Raw genomic sequence first — 22,510 nt, forward strand, 5'->3', positions numbered from 1 at the left:
TGGAAGGAGTTCAATACCTTACCTTGCTCAGGCACTGAAGCAAATTACATTGATTTGACTTGTGTGAGAAATAAATGTTGTTGTATATATTTATATATATTTTAAAAATTATTAGTTTTTGTGCCAGTTTTGAAGCTTTAACTCAGGGCCTGAGCACTGTCTCTGAGTGTCTTTGCTCAAGGATAGCTCTCTACCACTTAAGCCATAGCTCTACTTCTGATTTTTTGGTGGTTAACTGGAGATAAAAGTCTCATGAGCTTTCCTGCCCAGGCTGGCTTTGAACTGCGATCCTCAGATCTCAGCCTCCTAAGTAGCTAGGATTATAGGCATGAACCACCAGAGCTAAACATGTATCTCTTTAACAAAAAATGTTTATCTTTTAAATAAAATTTTGTAAATATTTGTGTATGTTTTGTGTATATATGTTTATGTATATTTGCATATATTTATTGTACATATATGTATATATGTATTTATATCACAGCAACCAGTGTTACTTACCCTAAATAAGACAATATCACGTAGCTGTTTTGAAAGAAATAACAGTCTTCTACATAATCACTGAAACATCTATTAATAAGTGGTGCAGTATTTATTTATTTTAAGATAGAACATAAAAAATCAGGTAAGAATTGTTTGCATAATATATATGGAAATCAACCCATTAAAGTTGTTCAAATATTGGACAGAGCCAGAATATAAATTACACATAGAGTTTAAAAATTACAGGAAATCATATTATAAAGAGCACTAAAGGCCACTTGTGGAAGAGTTGAGTTCCCGTGTAAGCCAGAAATGTGAAGAAAGCCTACTTGTATAGCAGAAAGACAAATCCAGGGAGCAAGGCACCAGAATTCTATGCCGTAAAAAGGGGTTAAAAGAAAAGACAACCCCAAATCAAATACAATGGGTTCACATCATTGGAAACCTTAGTTTGTTCTTCAGTGACTGGTATTGCCATCACAGATACATCAGAAAGAGGAAAACATAGTCACATCCCATCTGAAACAAGGGAGAGATCACTTTTCTCTTCAAAACAGGAAGAAGAGACCCATCTAAGGAAGCGCATCCATTCCTTCCGAGGTGATTTATCTGAACAGGACGAAGTCTGCTTTACCTATTAAACAGCACAATGTCTGATGCCCCCAGAGCTTGGACCTTTGCCCACCACCTGGCCTCTTGACCCTCAGGGATGGGTCTGAGGTCTCTATTCTCAGAAATGTAATCGGTGGAAGTAAATAGCAGCTCAATTATGGATCCGGTTGGCTTCCATGCAGAACCTTGATCCTTCAATATTGGGAGAGACACAACTGTTCTGAGTTTTTGGCCTTCTAGAGAAGGTGTTTTTGTTTTTAAATACTATTTCTGCAAGATTTTAAAGCCTGAAATAAAGGTATAGTCAAGAGATTGAAGACCAGAGTTAGCACAGGCTGGGAGACATTTGAACTTGCTTGGTTAAAAACAATGACAGAGGATGCTTGGGGACAGAGAGCAAAGGGTGCTGTGGGACTATCTGCAGCTACCACACTCCAAGAGCTAACGTGAGCCAGATGAATAATTTATGTGGAATCGCTTTCCGACATGGATGGCTGGATTGTCAAAGCATTCAGAAGACCTGCTGAACAGCCACGGCAGAGCAGCCCAGTCTGGCCTTCCCCTCCTCCCCAGGGAAACGGTGGGCCTGGGATCATGTTGCTGTAAAGCTAGCTGGACAGAGCAAAGAAGGGATTTGGGAGAAACACAAGGCATGAATTGGAAGCATTTGTTCTGACCTAGGTTAGGGAAAAATAATGAGTTTTTAAAGTCAGTGGGCTGTGGTTAAATCTCAGCTCTTCCTTTTGTGATACATGGCCTGTGAAGGGCACTTTCCTCTGCTTCAGTATCCTCATCTGTAACATGTGATGACGTTGGTACAGGCAAGACAGGGCTATTTCATCTCATGCCATCCATAAAGAGAGTTTAGGATAAGTTTCTCTCCTCTCCTATGACTTTAGGTTTATGGGAAGAGGAAGGGAGTTGGACATTAAAATTAAAACATGCTCTCATTTTTCATAATACTTAGGTTTGCAAATTATAGCCCATGTGACAAGTATAAGAAGGATTTCAATACTTTTCTAAGCACTAGGCCTAGTTTTTGACTGATTAGTTGTAAGCCATTCTCAGATTATATAGACCCTAATTTATGTGTCTAAAAAAAACATGGCTTTCCTCTGAAACTTGTTTAAATCCCAGAAGTGAGCTTCTTAGAGGAAGAAGATTTAGAATGACAAGATATAAAAATTACTCAGGTAACTTTTGCCATCAAAGAATCATTTTTTGCTTTTGTTTTTACTTTCAGGAACTTCTGATCCAGCCTAAATCAGGAGAGCTAGACATCCATCGCTAGGTTTGACAAGGACTGTGAGGGAGTTCTGTCCAATTCAATTATAGAAAATCTATTCTAAGCACAACAGAAATAGTATGTGGGCTTGCTTAAGTAATACCCTAGTCCCCAATGTAGGATGTCTTCAGTTAAATACTATTATCTTCCTTTTAGGTTATAATGCCATAGAGATTATGACCTGGTCATTATGGGAATTCTCTGGGACAAAGGAAAAGATGGAGAAATCTCAGCACAATGGGACATATTTTTTGGTAGAACTGGCAATTGAGGTTAATACAGACCATGAAATAATACCACATTTCCTTAAATCATACCCATAAAGAAAACCCATTCAGTAGGTTCACAGATGTAAATTCAACCTGAGGTGTGATTAGGTGTATTGGAATCTAAAGGGAAGGCCAAGGAAGTGAACCACCAGCCAATCTTGGAAGGAAAAGGAGGAGACTAAGAAGGGGCAAGCAGGAGAACCAGTGGAAAGTTGTCCTTCATCTCCTTTCTCAACTGTTCCCAGCAGCAGGAGATTTACTGGGCCTTTGGAAGATAGCCAGAGTTTGGAAAAAAAAAAAACCAACCAACCAACAACAACCACAACAACCATTATTACCTTTCAAGACATTAGCGCACCAACTCTATTCTAGAGATGGGAGGAATGATCAAAAAGTGTGTTTGTTTCTGCAGTTTCTCCAGTGAGCCAGAAAATTTTCATTCGATTTTTTTTTTTTAGCTCTGCAGCAATACTTCTTAATCTCCACTATCTAGATAAGGATTCAGGAAACCTAGATTCTAGACCCACTTGATCTACTTTGTTGCTTATGTTACCACATAAAGACCCGGTAGAATCCTCTGGATTCTGAGCTTGTGCTTTCTGAGGTAAGAGATGGATTTTTCTGAATGATTTCATACTCACTGCCAGTGATCATAGCTCTAAGCATTTCCGAATCTATGGAATTATATCTCTTTATATCTGTGAGAATACATCAAAATTCTGGAAACACAATTTTCCTAAAGAGATGCTAAATTTGAGGTGGTTAAAAATCCTCAAATCCCAAGAAAGGATTTGAGCAGGCTTTTAATTCCTTCTCCTGGAAGATAAGTCATTCACACCAAGGGAGTTGTCTGATAGGAGTCATAACACAATTGACTTTTCTTAAATCATTATTTTTGGCTTTACCTCATAAAAATCATCTTTTGAGAGAATGATGCTACCCTTGGTACTCTACATCTAAAAGTAATTTTTATTTAGTAGTAGCCATGTCTATATTTAAAGAACAATTTTGCAACTGTCTGATTTTGTCATGAAATGACAAATTACATCTTCACCAGCCTTTTCTCTCAAAAAGATATTCTGTATATCTAGAGTTCATAATTAATATCAAAGACCAAGGTGAGTATGAATTAGGAACGATAGTCCATAGTATGATTCAGTTGCTGTGCTAAGGGCTTATAAATAAACTTGATTGTCTCATTTGGAAATTAAAACAGTAGAGTTAAATACTTCTGAGTGTTCCCAGACACAACTTTTTGTCCAGATGATCTCTAGATTTGTTGTTTCTCGGTGATATGACCATTGCTGTGTTCCAAAATCATGAACGCTAGGCAGATGGCCCATCCCCTAACATGTCCTAAGCTGGGCATCATTGAGATGCTGTCTGATACCTAATTTTGGTGGAAATCGCCAGCTGGCTCAATTTTGAATGGTGTAGTATCAGTCATACAAGGATGCTGGGTTTATTTGCATGCAAAGAACGGACTTACACTTAAAAACTTCATCCTGAAGTAAGCAAACCAGGGACAGATGAAGACCAAGTCCTAAAGATGCCCTTGCTTCAGAAAGAAAAGAAAATCATGACAGTCTTAGATGCTTTGGAAACATTCATGAAAACCAAAGAGCAGCTTTGTGGCATCTTCGGAGGAAGCAGGGATGAGAGGCAATCCGGGGTGGCCGGCAGCATTGTTAGACGTACAGTTGCCTTCAGAGGACCTCCAGCAAATTTCTCTTGCTCCCAAAGAATTTCACCTGCAAGTTCCCACAGGCAGAGCAATGTCCTCTTCAAATAAATATTGTGCTGTGCCCTGTTCAGTAGTTGGGCATGATGAGATAAAAGTAGCTCAGCTCCTTGACTGCTCTCCATCTTGCCTGGCCTCCAGCCTGGGATTTAGTGAGGAGGTAAATGCTGGTTTCTCCAAGACTTTTTCAGAGATCACCTTCTTGCATAGCTTATCTGGATCTATAAAGTCTTAAGCAATAAACCAAACTCAAAGTGCCTGCGCAACACACTCAGCCATCAGTAGGAGTGATGGGATCACTGTCACTTTGATGTGATTTTTGTTGTTGTTCTGTTTTCTTCTGTATTGACCCTGTGGTTGTTTCCAAGTAGGAAGCATTTCTGTTGGTGAAGCATTGTCTGTGCTGATGAAATTAGGTATTTTCCATTCTCCGTAGGAAGATTTCCAAGGGATTACTTGGAAGAGGCTACTTATAGCAGAAACTGGGGTCTTTAATCTCCAGATTTCTGTTGCTCAGTTCTTGGCATATAGTGGAGTTTAATAAACCCTTTCGAATAAGTAAGTATATAAAATGTCCTTTATTATGCTCCCACTCAGTAGCACAGAATAATGAGAATGAGTTTGGCAAATTATGAGTAGACTCTTGTTATATTGTGTTTTTCTGCGGATACTCTCTCAACTCACAGTGTCTACAAATCAGAAAAATAGGCATAGGATGTGTAATTGTTGGTTAACTAGTTTGTTTTGACCTTATCATGTGGATGTTTTTTGCTTACATTTTCATGGAAATTAGGGCTTTGTAATATCAGTGTCATGTCAAGCCTGAATTTTCTATTGCAAGTACAAGAACAGGATGGAAAAATGACTCTCAATTTGGTGGGCTTTTAAAATCCCACCTTTTTTTTTCTTCTCCATTTCTGTTTTTCTTAACTTTTAGGTGTTTGTGTGTGTTGTAGTATTTGATCGTCAAAACTCACACTTGATCTCAAGTACTTTTTTCCTGATCCAAGTACCAAATAGTAGAACCTTTCATCTAATATTTATTAAGATTTACCTTATTAGTTTTGATCTTGCTAAAGAATGACCTCTATTTTTTTGTAGTACTGGGGATCAAACCCAAGGCTTCATATATGCTAAACAAGCACTCTACTACTGAACTACTGCTTTGACCCCATCGTTAAAATTTTATGTACCATAACACAGAGAAGGCAAATACACATAATGGGATCAAACTGAACCTGAGAAAACCATTTCTAGCTTTTGTGATGGAATTAATTTGTCACTATTTCAAAGGACCCTGCCCAAACTGCTGTGATTCCCCAGGTAAACCACAGAACTACTGGTATAGTGTGGGGTCTTGGTCCCATTTGCTAATCAATTCCATTGACATGTTCTAATCTAATTTGTCCCTCTGTCTGACAGAAAGATCACTGTGGAAGCACACACTGTTTCTACCTACCACTCATGTGGAAATCCAGACCCTGAGCTTCTGCTTCCTTAGTGCTTGTCATGTGGTTGATAGTATTCTCTGTGAGCACACAACCTGAGCAGATTTCACTTGCTTCTCTAGAATACGGTGTAAAGGAAAAATCAAAAAAGGATCATACCAGGACCCTTGAGTGTGGTTGTTTATCTAGAAGAGAAATGATGCCTCTTAACTTCTTATCATCCATTCATGGCATAAGCCTTTAGTTTGCGTCTACCTTGAGCAGGTCAACCTGGTTGTGATCCACGAACATCAGCTTCTGCTGTGTGATCCAGCAGGGAGCAAAACTGCCCACCTGTGGTTTGGCAACTGATAGGAGCTCCAATTTTCCAAAAGAGGAAACTGAGGCACAGTACCGAGCAATGACAGACCAACGAAAGGTTCCTTTAGGAGCTTTAAAATGATTTCACTGACATTTCCTTAACAAAAAATACCTTTAAAAATTTCTGGCTTTGGAGATTGAATGTGGATCTTGTTTTTGTTTGTTTGCTTTGTTTCTCATGTTGCTCAGTTGTCAGCCCCACTTGGATGCAATGTGTTTTTGGTTGAGAAAGTTATTTCTTTGCTTTCAAAAACACTTAAATGCTGGATGATTTTCACAAAGGGGCAATGATCCTAAACTATGCTTTCTGCTTACCAAACTAAATCAGTTTGTCTTTACATCTATGGTAAATATTTTGACCTTGTGGATAAGAATCTCCCTCTTTTGGCTAAGAACTCTATTAAATTCCTGGGAAAATGCATCAATTTTTAATATACTGATGCTCTTAGGTTCTGCAAAAAATGTTAAAAAGTTAGAGGAGATAATCGGAGCGTTTGATACATTCTCCATCTTTTTTTGCTTTCCAATAATTCACACACACACACACACACACACACACACACACACACACACACACACACACACACACACACATCAGTATAGTAATGTGGTATATGGTAGATGGTAGATGGCAGAGTCATTTTTGGTAAAGCATGCCCGGAAGAGCAGAACCAAGATCCAAACCCCTATAAAGGGACATCAAGTTTTTTTTTAGGTATACCATAAGTGACATTATTGAAACCATATTGCAGGGAGTGGACAAAGAGGACCAAATGGTCCCTATCTTTTGTCTTTCAGATTGCCAGAAGGACAAATCAAAACCAGAGTGGAATGGTTTCATGTCTGACTTTTGTGATTATTCTTATGTTTATGTCCTGTCAAAGTCAATATCTGTTTGTGGGACCCATGTAAAATCCTTACTACTATTCACAATTCCTGCCTTTATTCATAGATTTCACGGTTTGGCTTTAATGTTCCATAATCAGGGGCCAAGATCTCATCATTAACATGTTCTTAGTCTGTTGTACAGGACCCGTTGATACATGGGTTTGAGAGGAGCCAATCTCTCTCCCAAGTACAGAGCAGAACACCTGCATAAGGTATTGACAAGACAACCAGAAAGCCTTCTGCCTTAGCAACAACTGCTATTGAGAAGACTGAGGAAGAATATTAGGGCTGAATCATGTAGACATTTACACAGCATATTTTGAGGGTTACATAGCAACCATGCACAACCAGTGCTCAGCTGTGTTTGGGACCGCAGTACTGTGGTATGGTCATTTGGTTAGTGCATCCCAAGCCTCACAACCTCTTCGTTTTCCATCTCCTAAGGGATCACTGGCTGGCTTGTGCTTAATATTACCACTTCTTTACTAAGGCAGTGTTCTCCAAGCTGTTTGCTTATACTTCATGGTGTGGTTCTAGTATTTTCACCAAAAATATCCAGGGGAGTGAAACTGGATGGCTCTAGGAATTTTGCCTATTTGCATATCAATAGCTATAGTTTACTTTTTTTAAAATTCTGGATCCCAGATGCAATTCATCAAGCTAGCCTGGTTTCCAGTAGAGGTAGACATCCCCTCCTACCATGGAAGCTAGCAGGAATTGCTTAACACTGACATATAGTACTGGTTTCTGGGCATGATTTCCGGCCTATCATGCAAATTACAGAGTGAAGAGACCAGGATAGTGAGAGAGTAAGCAGGTGAGTCTTTAAGTCACAACTCACCAGAGTAGAACAGACTGCCCTGGACAGGTGACTTTACCTGAGCCCAAAATGTCTCAGTTTTGAATAGAAATAATCAGAAAAGAACATTTCGGCATAGCCTCTTAACTCTCATTTCTGCTTTAGATGGTTATGCTATACTCTAATATCACAGGGACAAGTACAAGTTGGAACCACAGTTTGATGACACTGAACTTAGATTCTGCACAAAGGAGGATCCTACTCCTAGGACATTTCATTCATCTTTGGTTACATGAATTAGAAATTGTTTTAATTTGAGTGTTTGTAGTGTGTGTGTGTGTGTGTGTGTGTGTGTGTGTGTGTGTGTGTGTGTGTATAGTGAGACTCTCTTAGCCAATTCATAACACACTGGAGATGCTATACTTGAGATTAACTATATCTTTTCCAAATGAGGAAACTGAGGCACAGTATTGAACAATGACAGACCAATGACAGATCCCTTTAGGAACTTTAAAATGATTTCACCAGCATTTCCTTAACCAAAAATATGTTTCAAAAAGATTTTGGCCTTGGAGATTGAATATGGATCTTGTTTTATGTGCTGTTGTTGTTCGTTCTCATGTTGCTCAGTTTTCAGCCCCACTTGAATGCAATGTGTTTTTGGTTGAGGAAGTTATTTCCTTGCTTTCGAAAACACTGAATTACTGGATCACTTTCACCAAGGGGCAATGATCCTAGAAATAAGTTAAACTATGCCTTCTGCTTACCAAACCCAAACCCAAACCAGTGAACCAAACAAACAAATAGCACGGCTCGTCAATAATTTCTCCCTGTACTGGTCCAATCGTGATTAAAAGTAAGAACAGCAGATAAATGTGAATCCTAGAAGAGACTAGTGCTGCCATTTATATAGTGTCCAGTCATGCAAACCATGCTGAAAAAGGAAGTGGCTTCGTTGCGGTGACATGGGGAAGAAGAAGGCCATGAGAAGCCCCTGCCTGTGGGGACCACCACGCACATGCATGCTCTTGACATAGCCACGTGAGTCCCCGCTGTAAGCGCTGGGTGTGAGAGTAAGTGAGCTATACAAGGTCTGTCTACATGACAGGAAGAGCCAGTCAGTGACCCCTTCTAAGTGGGCTTATTCGAAGGGGTCCATATGGAATCCGAAATGCCATCCCCAGTGGACGACAGAGGCATGGAGCCGCTGGGCGTGAAGGGGTCTGTATCTGTGTCTGTCTCCCCCTCGGCGAGGTACCGCTTCTCCCTCATCCAACTCGACCCTCCACTGGGGCCAAACATATAATCATCTCTGTCCTGGGAGATGCTGAAGCCACTTGGAGACCTCTCCAGCTCCTCATGATTGACCGACATGAGGGACAGAGGCGTGTCGCTGTCCCGGGTGATGCTGCGTCTCTGCCTGGGAGAGATGTGGTCAGAGGAGGGGCCATGCGCTTCTCCCTGGGAGTGGTGGCCCACACGAGAGTCGAGAAGCGTCAAGATGGGCAGAACGGTGGGCCTCTCCGCGTGCGTGCTGGCCGAGGAAGGAAGGGTGGCCTGAGTCTTTGTGGTATTGGGTCCCCCTTGGGACAGGTTCACCGGGTCATGTGCAAAAAAACCATAGTGGCCAACTCTGTCAATGGGCACCTGGTGGAAGCTGTATGGGGGCTCAGGGGGTCCTGTCTCAGAGTAGTTGCAGATGATGGTTTTCAAATCAGAATACCTGTTGTCCTCTTTCTTGTCCCCTTCTGCTGGCGAGGACGGGCCTTTAGTCGGGTGATACTCAGTGACATGTAGCCGCTCCATGTGCTGCATGTGCATGTCCACCAGGAAATCCAGCTTCTTCCCCATGTCTTGCACCTGCCAAACACAAGTGGTAGGCCATTACCATTCCCCCCTGGGAGATGGCGGCCATTGCTACTCTGGGGGAGGAATCATGGTTTTCACTTTCAGACAGCAACAGAAGCCTTGCAAGCTAATCACAGAAACTGCTAATTTCATTCACACCTCCAAGAAGCAAACCCTGCATATAAATGTCAGTAGAGAAACAACCAAGGCAAGGGTATTTTAGTAAGCCAAGGCTGGATGCTGAGAGATGGTGTGAGAATAAGAGTCAGGGGCTTTCCTTGTCCCCCTGTGGGGAAGGTGGTCATTCTGATTTCACTCTGCTCAAGGGGTGGGAGTTCTTGATTTGCGAACAGTTCCTTATGTAGATGTATGTAGATTGTTAGTGCATATTTTTCTTCTGGGTGACCCAGGACTCAGAAATGCAAGTAGTTAGCAAGGATAGTGCTTCTCAGAATCAAAGACTGTACTTGATACCCTAATGTGACAGAGAAAGCTGCCTGTGCCCTTGCATCCTAAATCAGGCACTGGCTTAAATGTTGTGAGTTCATATACATAGTGTGTGTGCAAACATGTGGATGCTGATCTCTCACAATAGTGTGTGTGTGATGTTCCTTCTGACAATTCACATTTATTCATGTATACTCTGTGTGTGTGTGTGTGTGTGTGTGCGCGCGCGTGTGTGTGTGTGTGTGTCCTTCTCTGACAACTGACCGAGAAACACTGTGATCAGGAAAGTGCATCCCTCCTTTGACAGAGAGAGATCTGCAGCACAGGACTTGATTGTGGCTGGCTGCTCCCGAGGCATGGTAAGAACTAATACCTAGAGAACAGCTACTAAGAAGAATTCTTTTTTATGTACTTTGCTGATCCCATTTGATTTTCACAGCAGTCTTACCAGATAAAAACTGTTGTGTTTTATATTTCACAGATAAGGAAATAACAGCACAGACCACTGAAGTAACTTGTCCCAGGTTAGACAGCTAGTAAATAGAACTAAGAATATAAATATAAAAATGATCAATGAGATCGTTGATATGCCAAGGTAGAATAAGCATTCAAATGTTCAATTATCTCTCTCTGGAATGGATCTAATTTAGAACTGAATAAAATAAAAGGATTGATGTGAATCCTAGGGAAATCACAGTGTCCTTTATTGAATATGAATTTTGGCAAATTATGGGAGAAAGGTACAACATAAAGCACTTTCCTGTAGGTGTACAGGGTGCATTATAGAGGATTTCATTGAATGTTTTTCACTCAAAACATTCATCCCTCTAGGCTACACATACAGGCCACACAAGGACAGGAAATTAAGACAGAAGAAGGACTGGGGACTCATGAAATAGCAGAGAACTAGTATTTTTTAAGGGATCATTCTGTAGCACATGGTCATGGTAGTGATCAGTTGTTGGCTGTTCACTGCTAATAATCTAGATTAACTCTCACTAAAACTTTTTAAGGTATTAAAATCCCTCTAATTAGACAAAGACACCTGAGGCTCAGGACAACTAATAAACTTATATGTGATCAACTAGACATTAAAGGCTGAATCATAGAATTCATTTCTAGATCCGTTGTTGGGTGGTACATGGGATTACTTAAGTATTTTATCTGCCTGGGGTGGGAAGTAGGGAGGGTAGGAAGAGGGAGATGGCATTTGCCAATAAACCCTATACATCTGCTTTCTAATGAGGGAAAGGCCAGACCCACCTGTCTTTCCACTTTCACAAACTTCCCCATCATGCTTTGGTCTTCGGTTTCTGCCGTGGATGCTCTGGCTGCATATGGTTCATTCCTAAGAAGAAACCAATAGCTCCATAGATTGCATGCATGCTTTCTCCGTGCAAGTCCACCTCAGCTCAGCAAGCCCTTGCCCCCAAGCCATGGTGCTCATGTTCACACTTGGAAGCCAGGGAAAGATTATATTTATCACGTGTGAGTCAAGAGAAGCCAGCATTTTCTGAGTCTCAACATGACTGATTTCACATAGGAAAACTTGGAAGCCAAATGTGAAGCCGCTAATAAGAAGGCTTCACTTTGTATTGTTAATAAAGAAGCTACGAGTGTAGTGTATTTAAATCCTTGTAATTAAATCCCTTTGCCTTTCCATCTCTGAGACCTTTCACTGTGTGTGTGTGTGTGTGTGTGTGTGTGTGTGTGTGTGTAAGACAGTGGTGGAGGGGTTGTGTAATCGCTAAAGCTCTAAGGAATGGGTAAAATATTTCATTAGGTCCACTTTGGGAAGAATGGGAAACAAATGCTAATCCAAAATGGGATTGATGTGAAGGGGATCAAGATGTGGGGTACATAATATGTGGTTAATATTCAATATTTATATATATTATAAAAACGCAAAGTTTCAGAGAGACTCAGTACTACTCAAAGCCATTCATGGGCTGGGAGTGTGGCTTAGTGGTAGAGTGCTTGCCTAGCATGCATGAAGCCCTGGGTTTGATTCCTCAGGACCACATAAACAGAAAAAGCTGGAAGTGGCACTGTGGCTCAGGTGGTAGAGTGCTAGCCTTGAGCAAAAGAAGCTCAGGGACAGAAGCCAGGCCTTGAGTTCAAACCCCAGGAGTAGCAAAAAAAAAGCCATTCATGTTTCATGAGGTGCTGCCCCTGCTAAGTCCCCAACTTTACCTGAATGGTCTTGAATTAAAGCAGATGTCATAAGTTAGTGGCCTGTGCTCTACTGGTTTGTGCTTGTCCATTGTGTGTGTGTGTGTGTGTGTGTGTGTGTGTGTGTGTGTGTGTGTGTGTGTGTGTGTGTGTGTGTGTGTGTGTGTGTGTGTGTGTTTTGCTTAAGTGTTTTTTTTTTGGTCCTGTGAAAGTTTTAAAAAACTTCAAAATGACATCTCAGAAGGTCCGCATATTCAGCTTTCCTGGACATACTGGAATACCTTGGAAAGAGGATTCTCATTGTTCTTATTAGAAACAACGAAACAGAATAATGCTTAGGTTTCTTAGATGGGACCATGGGGCTTCCATCCCACAGTCCCTACATGCCCTGCCCTGCTCTAGCCACTACTCTTCTGAGGAGTAGATGCTTCTTACCACCATGCTTATGTTCTTGCTTCTTCTATATAAAGAAGGTGCATCAGGTTCCTTCACTTATTTGTGTTGCTTTCCTCAAAGACATTTGGGAATCAAGCAGTGGAATTTCTAAAGGAAATTTACCAAAAATGTTTTGGAAGGCAGAGAGCTGTGTGGATATAATTTTGCCAGGAACCTGCTGTCTGGTTGCATTGACTGGTTTTGTCTTGGGAAGGGTTTCAGTCAATCCCAGGGGAGATTGTCCATGACGAACCAAACCAGCTAACCTAACCCATGGATATTGATAACAGGAAGTATTCTGCGCACTCCAATGGAAGTTATAAGTCACCTCTTGCTTTGTAGCTAGGAAAGTGGTATGATTATTTCATGTTCAAAACCCAAAGACTGCATGGAATGGAAAGAGAGGCAGGAAGTGTTGTGTTCACACTTGTTTTAAGTGGCCACAAACTGAAACAGCCTTCAAACTCTCTTCATCCACATAAAGGACCCATGCTGAGATCTGGAGAGAGGCATCTTCCACAGGCCTTGCCACCTTCCCCCCCCCCCCGCCCCCATTTCCTCCCTCCCCCATCCATGCCCACCCCAAACCCCACCTGGGAGATTGCTGGGATGGATATGTGAATGCTGCTCCTTTCTGAGACTTCTTGTGTTTGGGAGTAGATGGAGGTCCAGGGGTGAAAATCATATCTATTCTGAAAGAAACAAACAAAAGAGAAGTTACATAATACAATGTTTTGTTTTTCAGAAAGACGTATCATTCTATTTTTTCCTAATTCAGATGAGGGTTTGGAATAAGCAAGAGAAAGGAAGGGAGACAGACAAACAGATTCTGTGAGGAAAAAAAAAGAAAACAGAGAAGCTTGTCGCCTCAGTATATTGTTATGGTAATTTTCCCCCTGGAGGTACTGAGAACATTTTATTTTTCATTCCAGGGTGAAGGGAGGCAGGTAGTCCACTGAGATAACCGCATATATCTCTGGGTGCTCCAACCCAGCTCCTGCACCCAGCTTCCATTTCTTCAGGAGATGGTAACTTGTGATGGAGAGAAATGTTCTCCTCTATACTATTGTACAGTTGGGGCATGGCAGCATGACCATTAAGACTATACATCCAGACTTGTCCTGGATCACTGTCTCCCCTTTGGGAACTGCATCTCATGCTGACAGGCTGTGCATCATTTTAAATCCGTCCTCCCCTCTCTCTCCTCCATTGCAATATCGGCAGGGCTGAGGAGATGCAATTTGTCATCTAGACAAGGAACTTCCGGCCACAATTCCCAGAAACACATTTTCCTGATAAATATAAAAAAAAACCCATGACAGTGGAACAGTCCATTCTATGCTCATTAAAATTGGAAAATATTCTTGGAGCCTGGCATGTCTTAGACATCATGTTCTCTTCCTCCATTGCTCAGAGAGCCATCCTTGCATAAATAGTACCATGTAAAGCTGAGAATCCATTCACATATCCATTTCTTCAGTGGGAATTAAGTATTGCTGACTCTGTGCTTGCCACTATGGGAGGCAATAAAAGCGGATGTCCCAGCTAGGTACAAAGTAAGATTATGAATAAGCCTACCTCCACGCAGGCAGCATCATGACCTTTCAGCCCCTTCAGCGTGATGCTGTATTAACATAGCAAGATAGTCCAATGGGGAATTGTTATTTGGATGAAGAGACTAAAATCTGGAGGGACTCGTGTCATCTTGAATTATGTCATTTTCTCTCTAAGCCCCCTGTATGCGGGAATGTGTATGCATTTTTATAATCATATCACAACATATACAGTATGCCACTTATTTATGCTTTTTGTAGCATTAGAAATTGCACCCCAGGCTTTGCACTTCAGCTAGGCATTTATTGAACCACGTCAGCTATGCCTGCGGCCATTTTTGTTTTTAGTTTTGTGTGTGTGTGTGTGTGTGTGTGTGTGTGTGTTTTAATTTGGTTTGGTTTTTAAAAGAGGGTCTACTAACTTTGTTCTGACTGGTCTCAATTTCAAGATCCTCCTGCCTCTGCCTCCTGAGTAGCTGGGATTATAGGCAAGCAACACCGTAATCAGCTGTTTATTAGTAAATATCATCAGAGAATCTAGGCAGAGCATATTTACTGGATTATGTATACAGAAACATACATAAATCTGTGGTAATTTGCTCTTCAGTTTACTAGCAGAGTAATTTTGTGTTAGTCCTTTGTCCCTTTAGCTTTGTTTTTTTCATAAGAAATGTGACACCTGTTACGTCATAAGCATCTAATTGCATTCTAAGGCCCTTGATATGAATCTGTAGAACATTCCTGTGCTCCATATAATAGAGGCACACAAAAAAGGAAACTGATGCTGTTTCTATTTTTTCACTATTCTTAGTAGTACTTTTTTAAATGTTAAAAAATTACATTTAGAATTAGCCACTTGGATACAGTTTACATGACCCCAGTTTTGATGTCAACATCCAAAGCATTGTTGTCAGGAGCCATCTGGACACAGACCTTTCTCCTCTCCAACAGGCCTGGTCAAGGTGCTGCCCTTGGCTATGACAATGGCCTAGAACTTCTCTGCCTGATACTTGTTGGCTCTGCCATTCACAGTGCTTGTTGAGCATTTGCTCCCTTGAACTTTCTCTCCCGCACCTTGGATTACTTCTGAATGCCTTTCATCTTAATCTCCAGGGTTCCCATGTCTTTGACTCCCAAATGGTTGGGAATATACAGGCCCTCTGGATAGATGGTCCTACCTTGTCTGAAGGTATTTTATTCTGGAAAGCATGTCCAGATGTCCTGCGGAATACTGCTCAATCACATCCTTCACATCATAAGGCCTCAATGTCTCCTTGAATTTCTTTTTATAGAGACGGAATTGTAGAATTCTGCAAGGCAAAGTAGAGGCATTTGTATATCATGGGTATAAAGTGAAAAAATATAAAATGAAGCAAGAAAACTTAGGGACATAAGGAGAGAAGGAAGAGAATCCACTTGATGGGGCAAAATTTCAGCTTTCGTTTCTGGAGCTAGTCCCTTTGAACCACACTTAATTCACTGGTTAGTACCTCTCTTTTAATCATTTGAATAAAAAGAAAATTATAGTACCAATGAGAGCTAACATTTTCCGAGCATTCATTGCATGGTGGACAAAACATTATGACTATTGTGTTCATAGAGTAATTTATATATGATGCAACTGTGGCTCAGAGAATTCTGATGTCTCCAAGGACATGTTGGATATGATATCAGAGCTGGTCTTTATACTCAGGCCTGTGTCCTGATAGGCTTGTACACTTAGTCACTGACACACTACATTCTCTTTGAGGACAATTGGTATATCTTTTCTTCAGTCAGTAGCTTCTTTCTCTCACTTTTGCTTTGATTGCTTAATTTCTGTCCCCTAACTTGTCTCCTCACACACAGACAAAACCTCTGTAATTCATTATCTTGTTAAAAAATGCTGATTAAAAAGAACTGTATGGAGGAAGAGAAACAGAAGAAAAGTCAGGTGAGGAACAAAGCAGACAAAACGTGTCAATATACCCTGGCAGTATCTTCACCAAGACATCCCTCAGAAGGAATGCTGGTTCAAGCCAGTGAGCTGGTTGGAAGACAGTCCTCTTTAATAGGGAAGCAGGACTCACTCATGACATGATGACCATTTTTTTTTCCTGGAGACTGTATCCTCTATAGAGGATTTCATAAACATGGGACTTGACTCAAGGTGATTAGAGGAACATCTAGCCCCGTCCCAAAGCCCAAAGGTTCTTTGCAAGCCATGTCCTATAGAACTTGAACTACGGCCTGGGGAGGCTCCCAGTTGGGGTGGGGTGGGCAGGATCATCACCTGACAGCTCGGATGGCAGCCTTCAGGGTGGGGATCATGTCTTCGATGAGGAAGTCATTCCCATAGCCCCTGTCTTCTGCCATGGGATCACCTGTCCCAGCATCTGCAAGGGAAGCACATGGATGCAGGTGGTGGCATGTGGAGAGACTCAGAGACTCACTGTTGAGTCAACATTGCCAACCCTCTTTTGTGGAACCACTCTCCTTCCTACTTGTGGCATTGTTCACCCTTCCTTGGCATCCCAATTGCCCTGTGCATTCATCTCTCCTTTACTTTCCAGAGATGTGAGCAGCTGAGGGCTACCTGTGGGGGAGAAGCCTAGCAGGTGAGCCAGGTGAGGTCTACAAATGCGGAGTTGCTCTGAAGGCAGCAACAAGCAGCACTGAGCACAGGTCAGACATACCTGAATCAGAATTCTTGATGCGTTCATCTCTACCCTGACATCTTTGGGAGATCACTGAGCTTTATAAGGGCTCCAGCAGTCTGAGGAAGGTCAAGGGCTGGGTGGCTGGAGGCACTGAAGATGCTCTTGTGCTTTCTCTCCCACCCGATTTAATAAGTAAAAGAAGCTCACCGGGGCCATTGTTCTTATAGCCCCTTGGCTTATGAATTCATTTCTGCCCTATCTACTCCTTATCTGGGGAGATAATGTGTCGATCTCCACCTGGCTCTCTATTTCACCTCTCTCCATCTTCCCAGTTGACCCCTATGACAAATATTTCACCATGGCCTCTACTAGAAGTCATCATCACCTATGGTAAGGGTCCAAGGAAAGGTTTAAGCTAGAGAAAGGAGGTGATTCTGGCCTAGGAGCACATAGAATTAGGATTCTCCCTCCCCCATAAGTCTCGCATTACAGACCAAAGGACAGGAAAAAAATGAAGCAAGAAGTTGTTTCAGGGCAGAATGGGACAGGCTATCTTGTGGTAAGAGGGAGAGGTAAGGGAGTTGGAGGGGCTTGGAGGGGAAGAAGCTGAGGACACAGCTAAGAAAGAAGAAGGACATTACCTTCAGAACTCTGCCAGAAAGCGTAGGCTTTCATGCGGAAGGCCGTACGGAAGCGTTCTTTATTGTTTAAGCCAACAGGCTTTGGTTCTTTAGAAGGACTTTCTTCTATGGCATCTACATTCAGAGGGGTAAATAGCTTTCCTTTAGTATTGCTACCACGAGGATTAGAAAGGCGAACCCGATCCAAGAGACCCAGCTTTTGGCTACAAAATAAGCAAAAGTGAACAATTTTCCTCCTTCAGTGTAGGCTCTTGTAATTTCCCATCCCTCCATAAAGACCCTCACATTCTCCTCCAGGGGTTGGAGGGACCTGTGTACCCACAATGTCCTGTGCACTCACAGTGCTAAAGAGCAGATTTAGCATCTTAGAATAGGATGGGGAAAGACTGCAGTCCTAGCCCAGCCATTTACTACTGATTAGATCATGGGCAAATTCCCTAATTTCACTTTCTCCATGTGCTTACGTGGAATGGAGCTTAAATGGGACACAGGGAACATTATGATTCTCCCTTACCAACATTGCCACAGTTTCAGGGACCTGTCTGAAAATAATACTATAATACAGTGAGCAGTTAAGATATTTTGAGAGGAGATGGTGGGGAAGGGAAAAGAATAGCCACATAACTTCTATTGGAGTATATTGTTGCATTTCTTCGTTATTGTGGTTCACTCTCACCATGTCTAATTTGCAAATGAAATCTCTCATTGGTATGTCTGTGTGTGGAAAAGAGCAGTAAATGATGCATTTAGGATTTTTCAGTTGGGTGGGTCTGAGAACACATCCCTTGTGGATAAAAAGGAGTTGCTATAAAGTGCCTTTCCGCAAAGATTTGTCCTGTTAGATGTCCTTCTACTCTGTATTAATTATTTTTATCATTTCATGGTGTCTGAATAGTGACTAACATGGAAGAATCCTTACTGAATGCCCTCTCTAAGGAGCGGAATGATGCGAATGACACAAAGCAGGTACCTTGAACCCGCTGCCCCCAGACAGACCCCGTGGACAGACTCCAGGGTGGAAACAACTGTGCCAGTTTTGCATTCAGTTATAAGTATAGGTAACAAACCACCCAATGCTTATGACTGTTCACAGCAGGAACCCCAGGTAAATTTTATTCATTATCTCAAGGTATTGGTTTTGCTCACCACAGCTTCAAGGGGACAAGGGTATTCAACCTGGCATTAGATCCTTCACTAAGGTGGTCACTTGCTTGATGATAGCTCAAAGTTTTCAATGTATTGATAACTGTGTCAATATGATCCATTTCTTTTACAACTGCATATTACATTTTATTCATGGATCCTGAATTATTATTCTAAGAAGGAATCCATGTTCATTGCCATAAAAAAGAGGTCTACACACACACACACACACACACACACACACACACACAGAGAAACCCATGTTTTTGTTGGTATGTCCTTTTTTAGGCAATCTCATTCCTCTGTGCCTTTCAAAATTATGGCTAAACATTTCTTCTTGGAAATTTGGCATACTCCAAAGAGGACATGGTATTTTTCTGTCCCAGAATTTAACAATACACTATGAAGTTTACATTTCTATATATGCTTGTCTCGTGGGATTATGTAGCCTGGTGAGAAAGTGACTCTGCTCGCTTATCTTTAGACCCTGCAAACCTCCCTGCTCAGCATCTCTGGCTACTCCACATAGCACTTCAGGTTGTGGGCTCTGGGGCAAACCCACTTCAGTGGAGACATCCTGACAAAGCATGTGGCCTAGGACATGTAATTTGTGCTCTCTGTTCCCCAGATTGCTCACATGCAAGATGATAATCACACACTACACATCACGTATCGATTATGAGTTTAATGAGGCAATGTACATAAATTGCTTGGCCTACTGTCTAGGGTACAGGAAATACTCAGTAAATGCTGGCTGTCATCGTTATCTTGGTAAATAATCCTCTTCCCACAGAAGCAGTGGAAGTCTGATGGCATCTGTGAAAAGGAGGGATCCAATTTCCTTGCTTTTTAAAAAGCTGAGCTGAGCTGGGTTTAGGGATTTGTATATTATCTTATAATACTTCTTAATGTAAGTCTCCAAACTCAATATTGTCATTGTAGTCCACCTCAAGAGGAGATTTGTAAGGAGCTGAATTCCAAATAAACTAAGCATGACAAAAGTTAATAGCAGCTACTTATTTCTGCCTTGAAATTTCAGTTTAATTGTTGAATATCAGAAAGATAATGAGAAGACTCTCTCATTCCCTATGTGCTTGGATTTAGAATTTGGTGTCTTTGGCATTTCAGTGTTTCACTGCTTCACTGCAACCTCTAAGAGTCTAAATTGCTTTAGCCATATTCATTTAATACCCCACTGGTCACAAATGACACTTTAGACCTTGTTAGGAATCTATACATGTCAGCAGAAGTCAGAAACCTCAGCTCTGAGTAGCCCGCAGCTATCACCCCTAAGAGGCTTAAGGATTCTTCCTCTAGCAAAATGGATCTCAGCTTCTTAATCATGTTGCTTGAAATCTAAGTCCTCCAAGGATAATCAAATGTGGGGCAAAGTTTACCTCTGAAATTTAAAACCCATTTCCATTCCTCCCTATGGATTTCTAGTGTATAACTCAGACCTTGTTCTAGGAAGGTCCTGCAGATCTTGCAAGAAAAACCCTCCTCAGAGCAGACATTTGATTTCCTAAGAAAATCAGAGTCCCTGATTTGCTAAGTACAGATGAACAACCTCTAAGCATGAATTTGTAAAACTAAACACGGATGGTGACAGAAAAGTAAAGTTAAGGTTACTCTACCCTGGCTTCTACAGATCTGGTCCTTGGCTCCTACCTCAGGTCACAGTGCTCAGTATTTAGGGAAGAAAGGAGGGAGGGAAGGAAGAAAGAAAAGAAGAAAGGAAGGGAGGAATAGGAGAGACAGAAGGAGGAAGGGAAGGAGGAAGGAAAAGAAAATAGAGGAAAGAAGAAAGGAAGAAAAATGAAGAAGAAAGAAAAAACAGAAGACAGGAAGAAGATAGGAAAGGAAGGAAGGAGGGAAGGAGGAGGAAGGAAGGGAGGCAGGAGGATGGAAAGGAAGGAGTAGGTAAAGAAGAAAGGAGGGAAGGAGGAAAAGAAGGAAGGTTACAACAAAGCCAAAATTCAAAGCTATTTCCATTAGTTCCTGAGCCAGTCCTATGTCATATGAAATGACCCTGGACCCAGAAAATCTAGAAATGTGGATGCCAATCCAACAACAATAACAAAGGCAAGTCGAGTATTTACCAATGGTCCAGCTGGATTCTAAGTGAACAGTCTTTCAATAGTCCTAAGAGGTAGGTGTTTTTTTTTTTTTTAAACTATACCCTTCATATCCAGAAGGAAACAGGCAGATTCAGGAATCTGCCCAAAATGACACAGCTGAACTAGTTCAAAATGAATTTTAACCTACAGTGTCTTATGCGTGAAAATCACCTGGCTCCAGTTCTGCTAGTTAGGCCCCAAGGTCAAGGCACACAGGACCTCAGGTGCTTGGGAATCACGGCCCAATGGCTGCCATCTAGTGGTGAGGGAACTCGGCCCAGGTAACAAGAGGCTCCTAAATGAATGGCGAGGCTAGGCTGGGAGGAAGATGGGTGGTTCCAGCAGGAACTAGCAGAATCATCACTGGCTCTTAGGTTAGAAACACACACACACACATCACAGTTTTGAAAGAGCCCAATGTGTTAATCTAGTTCTTCCTCATGTGGACAGGTTTGTGAAGTCAGCTCTGCTTAGCCCAGTGGTCTGTATGGTTTGACCCAGTGAGTCTGGAAATCTATGAGCATTATCCAGTGTAGGGGGCACAATGAAACCCAACCCTTTCAAAACAGTCCTTCTCAAAACTACAGGTCTTAGAATCTGCAGAGACAGCTCCCTACCATATGCAAACCCATCACACTTGCCTTTCTAGATGGCAGAGGGTTGAATGGGATCCCCTTAGAACAAGTTCAAACCCTAGACCATGCTTATAAAGGTTGTGAACACAACCTTTATAGATATACCCAAGTTAAGATGAATTCATAGGGGAATTAGATGTGCATTTAATCCTTTGACTGGTTTCTATAAGAAAAAAAGGGAGATTTGATAGAGACAGACAGAGTTAGAAGAAAGCAAGCCATGTGATGATGGAGACAGGGATTGGAGTGATGTGTCTACAAGCCAAGGAATGTGAATGAAAGATTTCCACTAGAAACCACCCCCCACCCTCCCCAATGGTTCTGCAAAGAGTACTGCCTAGACAACTTGTTTTCTTAATTCCAGTGTCTTTTGAGAGAGAATAAATCTTTGTTGTTGTAAGTCAATCGGGTATAATTCTAAGACATCCAAGTACAGTCATACTTGATACAGTTGTACCTAGATAAGTATAGGTGTGCCATTATACCTGTTTGGAGTCATGTTTGTGGTAATATAGCCACCAATGACCAGTAGGTAGATAACAAGGTATAGGCATTGTTTTCAGTCTTTAGGAACCAAGTAAGGAGGCTGTGACAGTACTTATGTCTTAGGAATGAAGTTTTTAATGGGTAGAGAAAGACCACATGAAATGTAACCTTTCATGAAGTGTGCAATCAGTTCCCATATTTTAAAAATGGAATAAAAATAAAACAAAGGTGTAAACAATGGAATTTCTATATTCTGAGAGTAACTGGGTAAATTCCCCCAGCCCTCTACTGGATGACAGCCCTGCCCCCAGACAGAAATTAAATTATCTTATGTGTTATGCTGAACATATGCATTCGCCTTTGGCCAGACTTCCTTGACTGGGCAGGTTCCATACTAATGTCCAGTGTTCACATGTGCTCTTCCTCTCACAAATCTCTCTGCTCCACGGGACTGGCCAGGCCCTGGATTGACCCATACTGTTGACTTAGAGAGCATCAGCTCTGTCCCT

General features: G+C 41.6%; 1 protein-coding gene across 1 annotated transcript in view; it reads right to left on the reverse strand.

Annotated features, from left to right (window-relative positions):
- Positions 1-591: 591 nt before the first annotated feature.
- Kcnq3 (potassium voltage-gated channel subfamily Q member 3) overlaps positions 592-22,510 on the reverse strand; it is a 260,088-nt gene continuing 238,169 nt past the window's right edge. The window contains exons 10-15 of the mRNA XM_069991421.1: positions 17,621-17,823; positions 16,613-16,715; positions 15,519-15,650; positions 13,381-13,479; positions 11,444-11,528; positions 592-9,745 (exon numbers count right to left, since the gene is read on the reverse strand). Of these exons, the coding sequence (XP_069847522.1) occupies positions 9,017-9,745; positions 11,444-11,528; positions 13,381-13,479; positions 15,519-15,650; positions 16,613-16,715; positions 17,621-17,823 (1,351 nt within the window). The 3' untranslated portion in view covers positions 592-9,016. The remainder of the gene's footprint in view (positions 9,746-11,443; positions 11,529-13,380; positions 13,480-15,518; positions 15,651-16,612; positions 16,716-17,620; positions 17,824-22,510) is intronic.

Source organism: Dipodomys merriami, unplaced genomic scaffold (assembly GCF_024711535.1).
Source record: "Dipodomys merriami isolate MVZ:Mamm:240054 unplaced genomic scaffold, mDipMer1.0.p SCAF_4, whole genome shotgun sequence".
Taxonomy (NCBI): Eukaryota; Metazoa; Chordata; class Mammalia; order Rodentia; family Heteromyidae; genus Dipodomys; species Dipodomys merriami.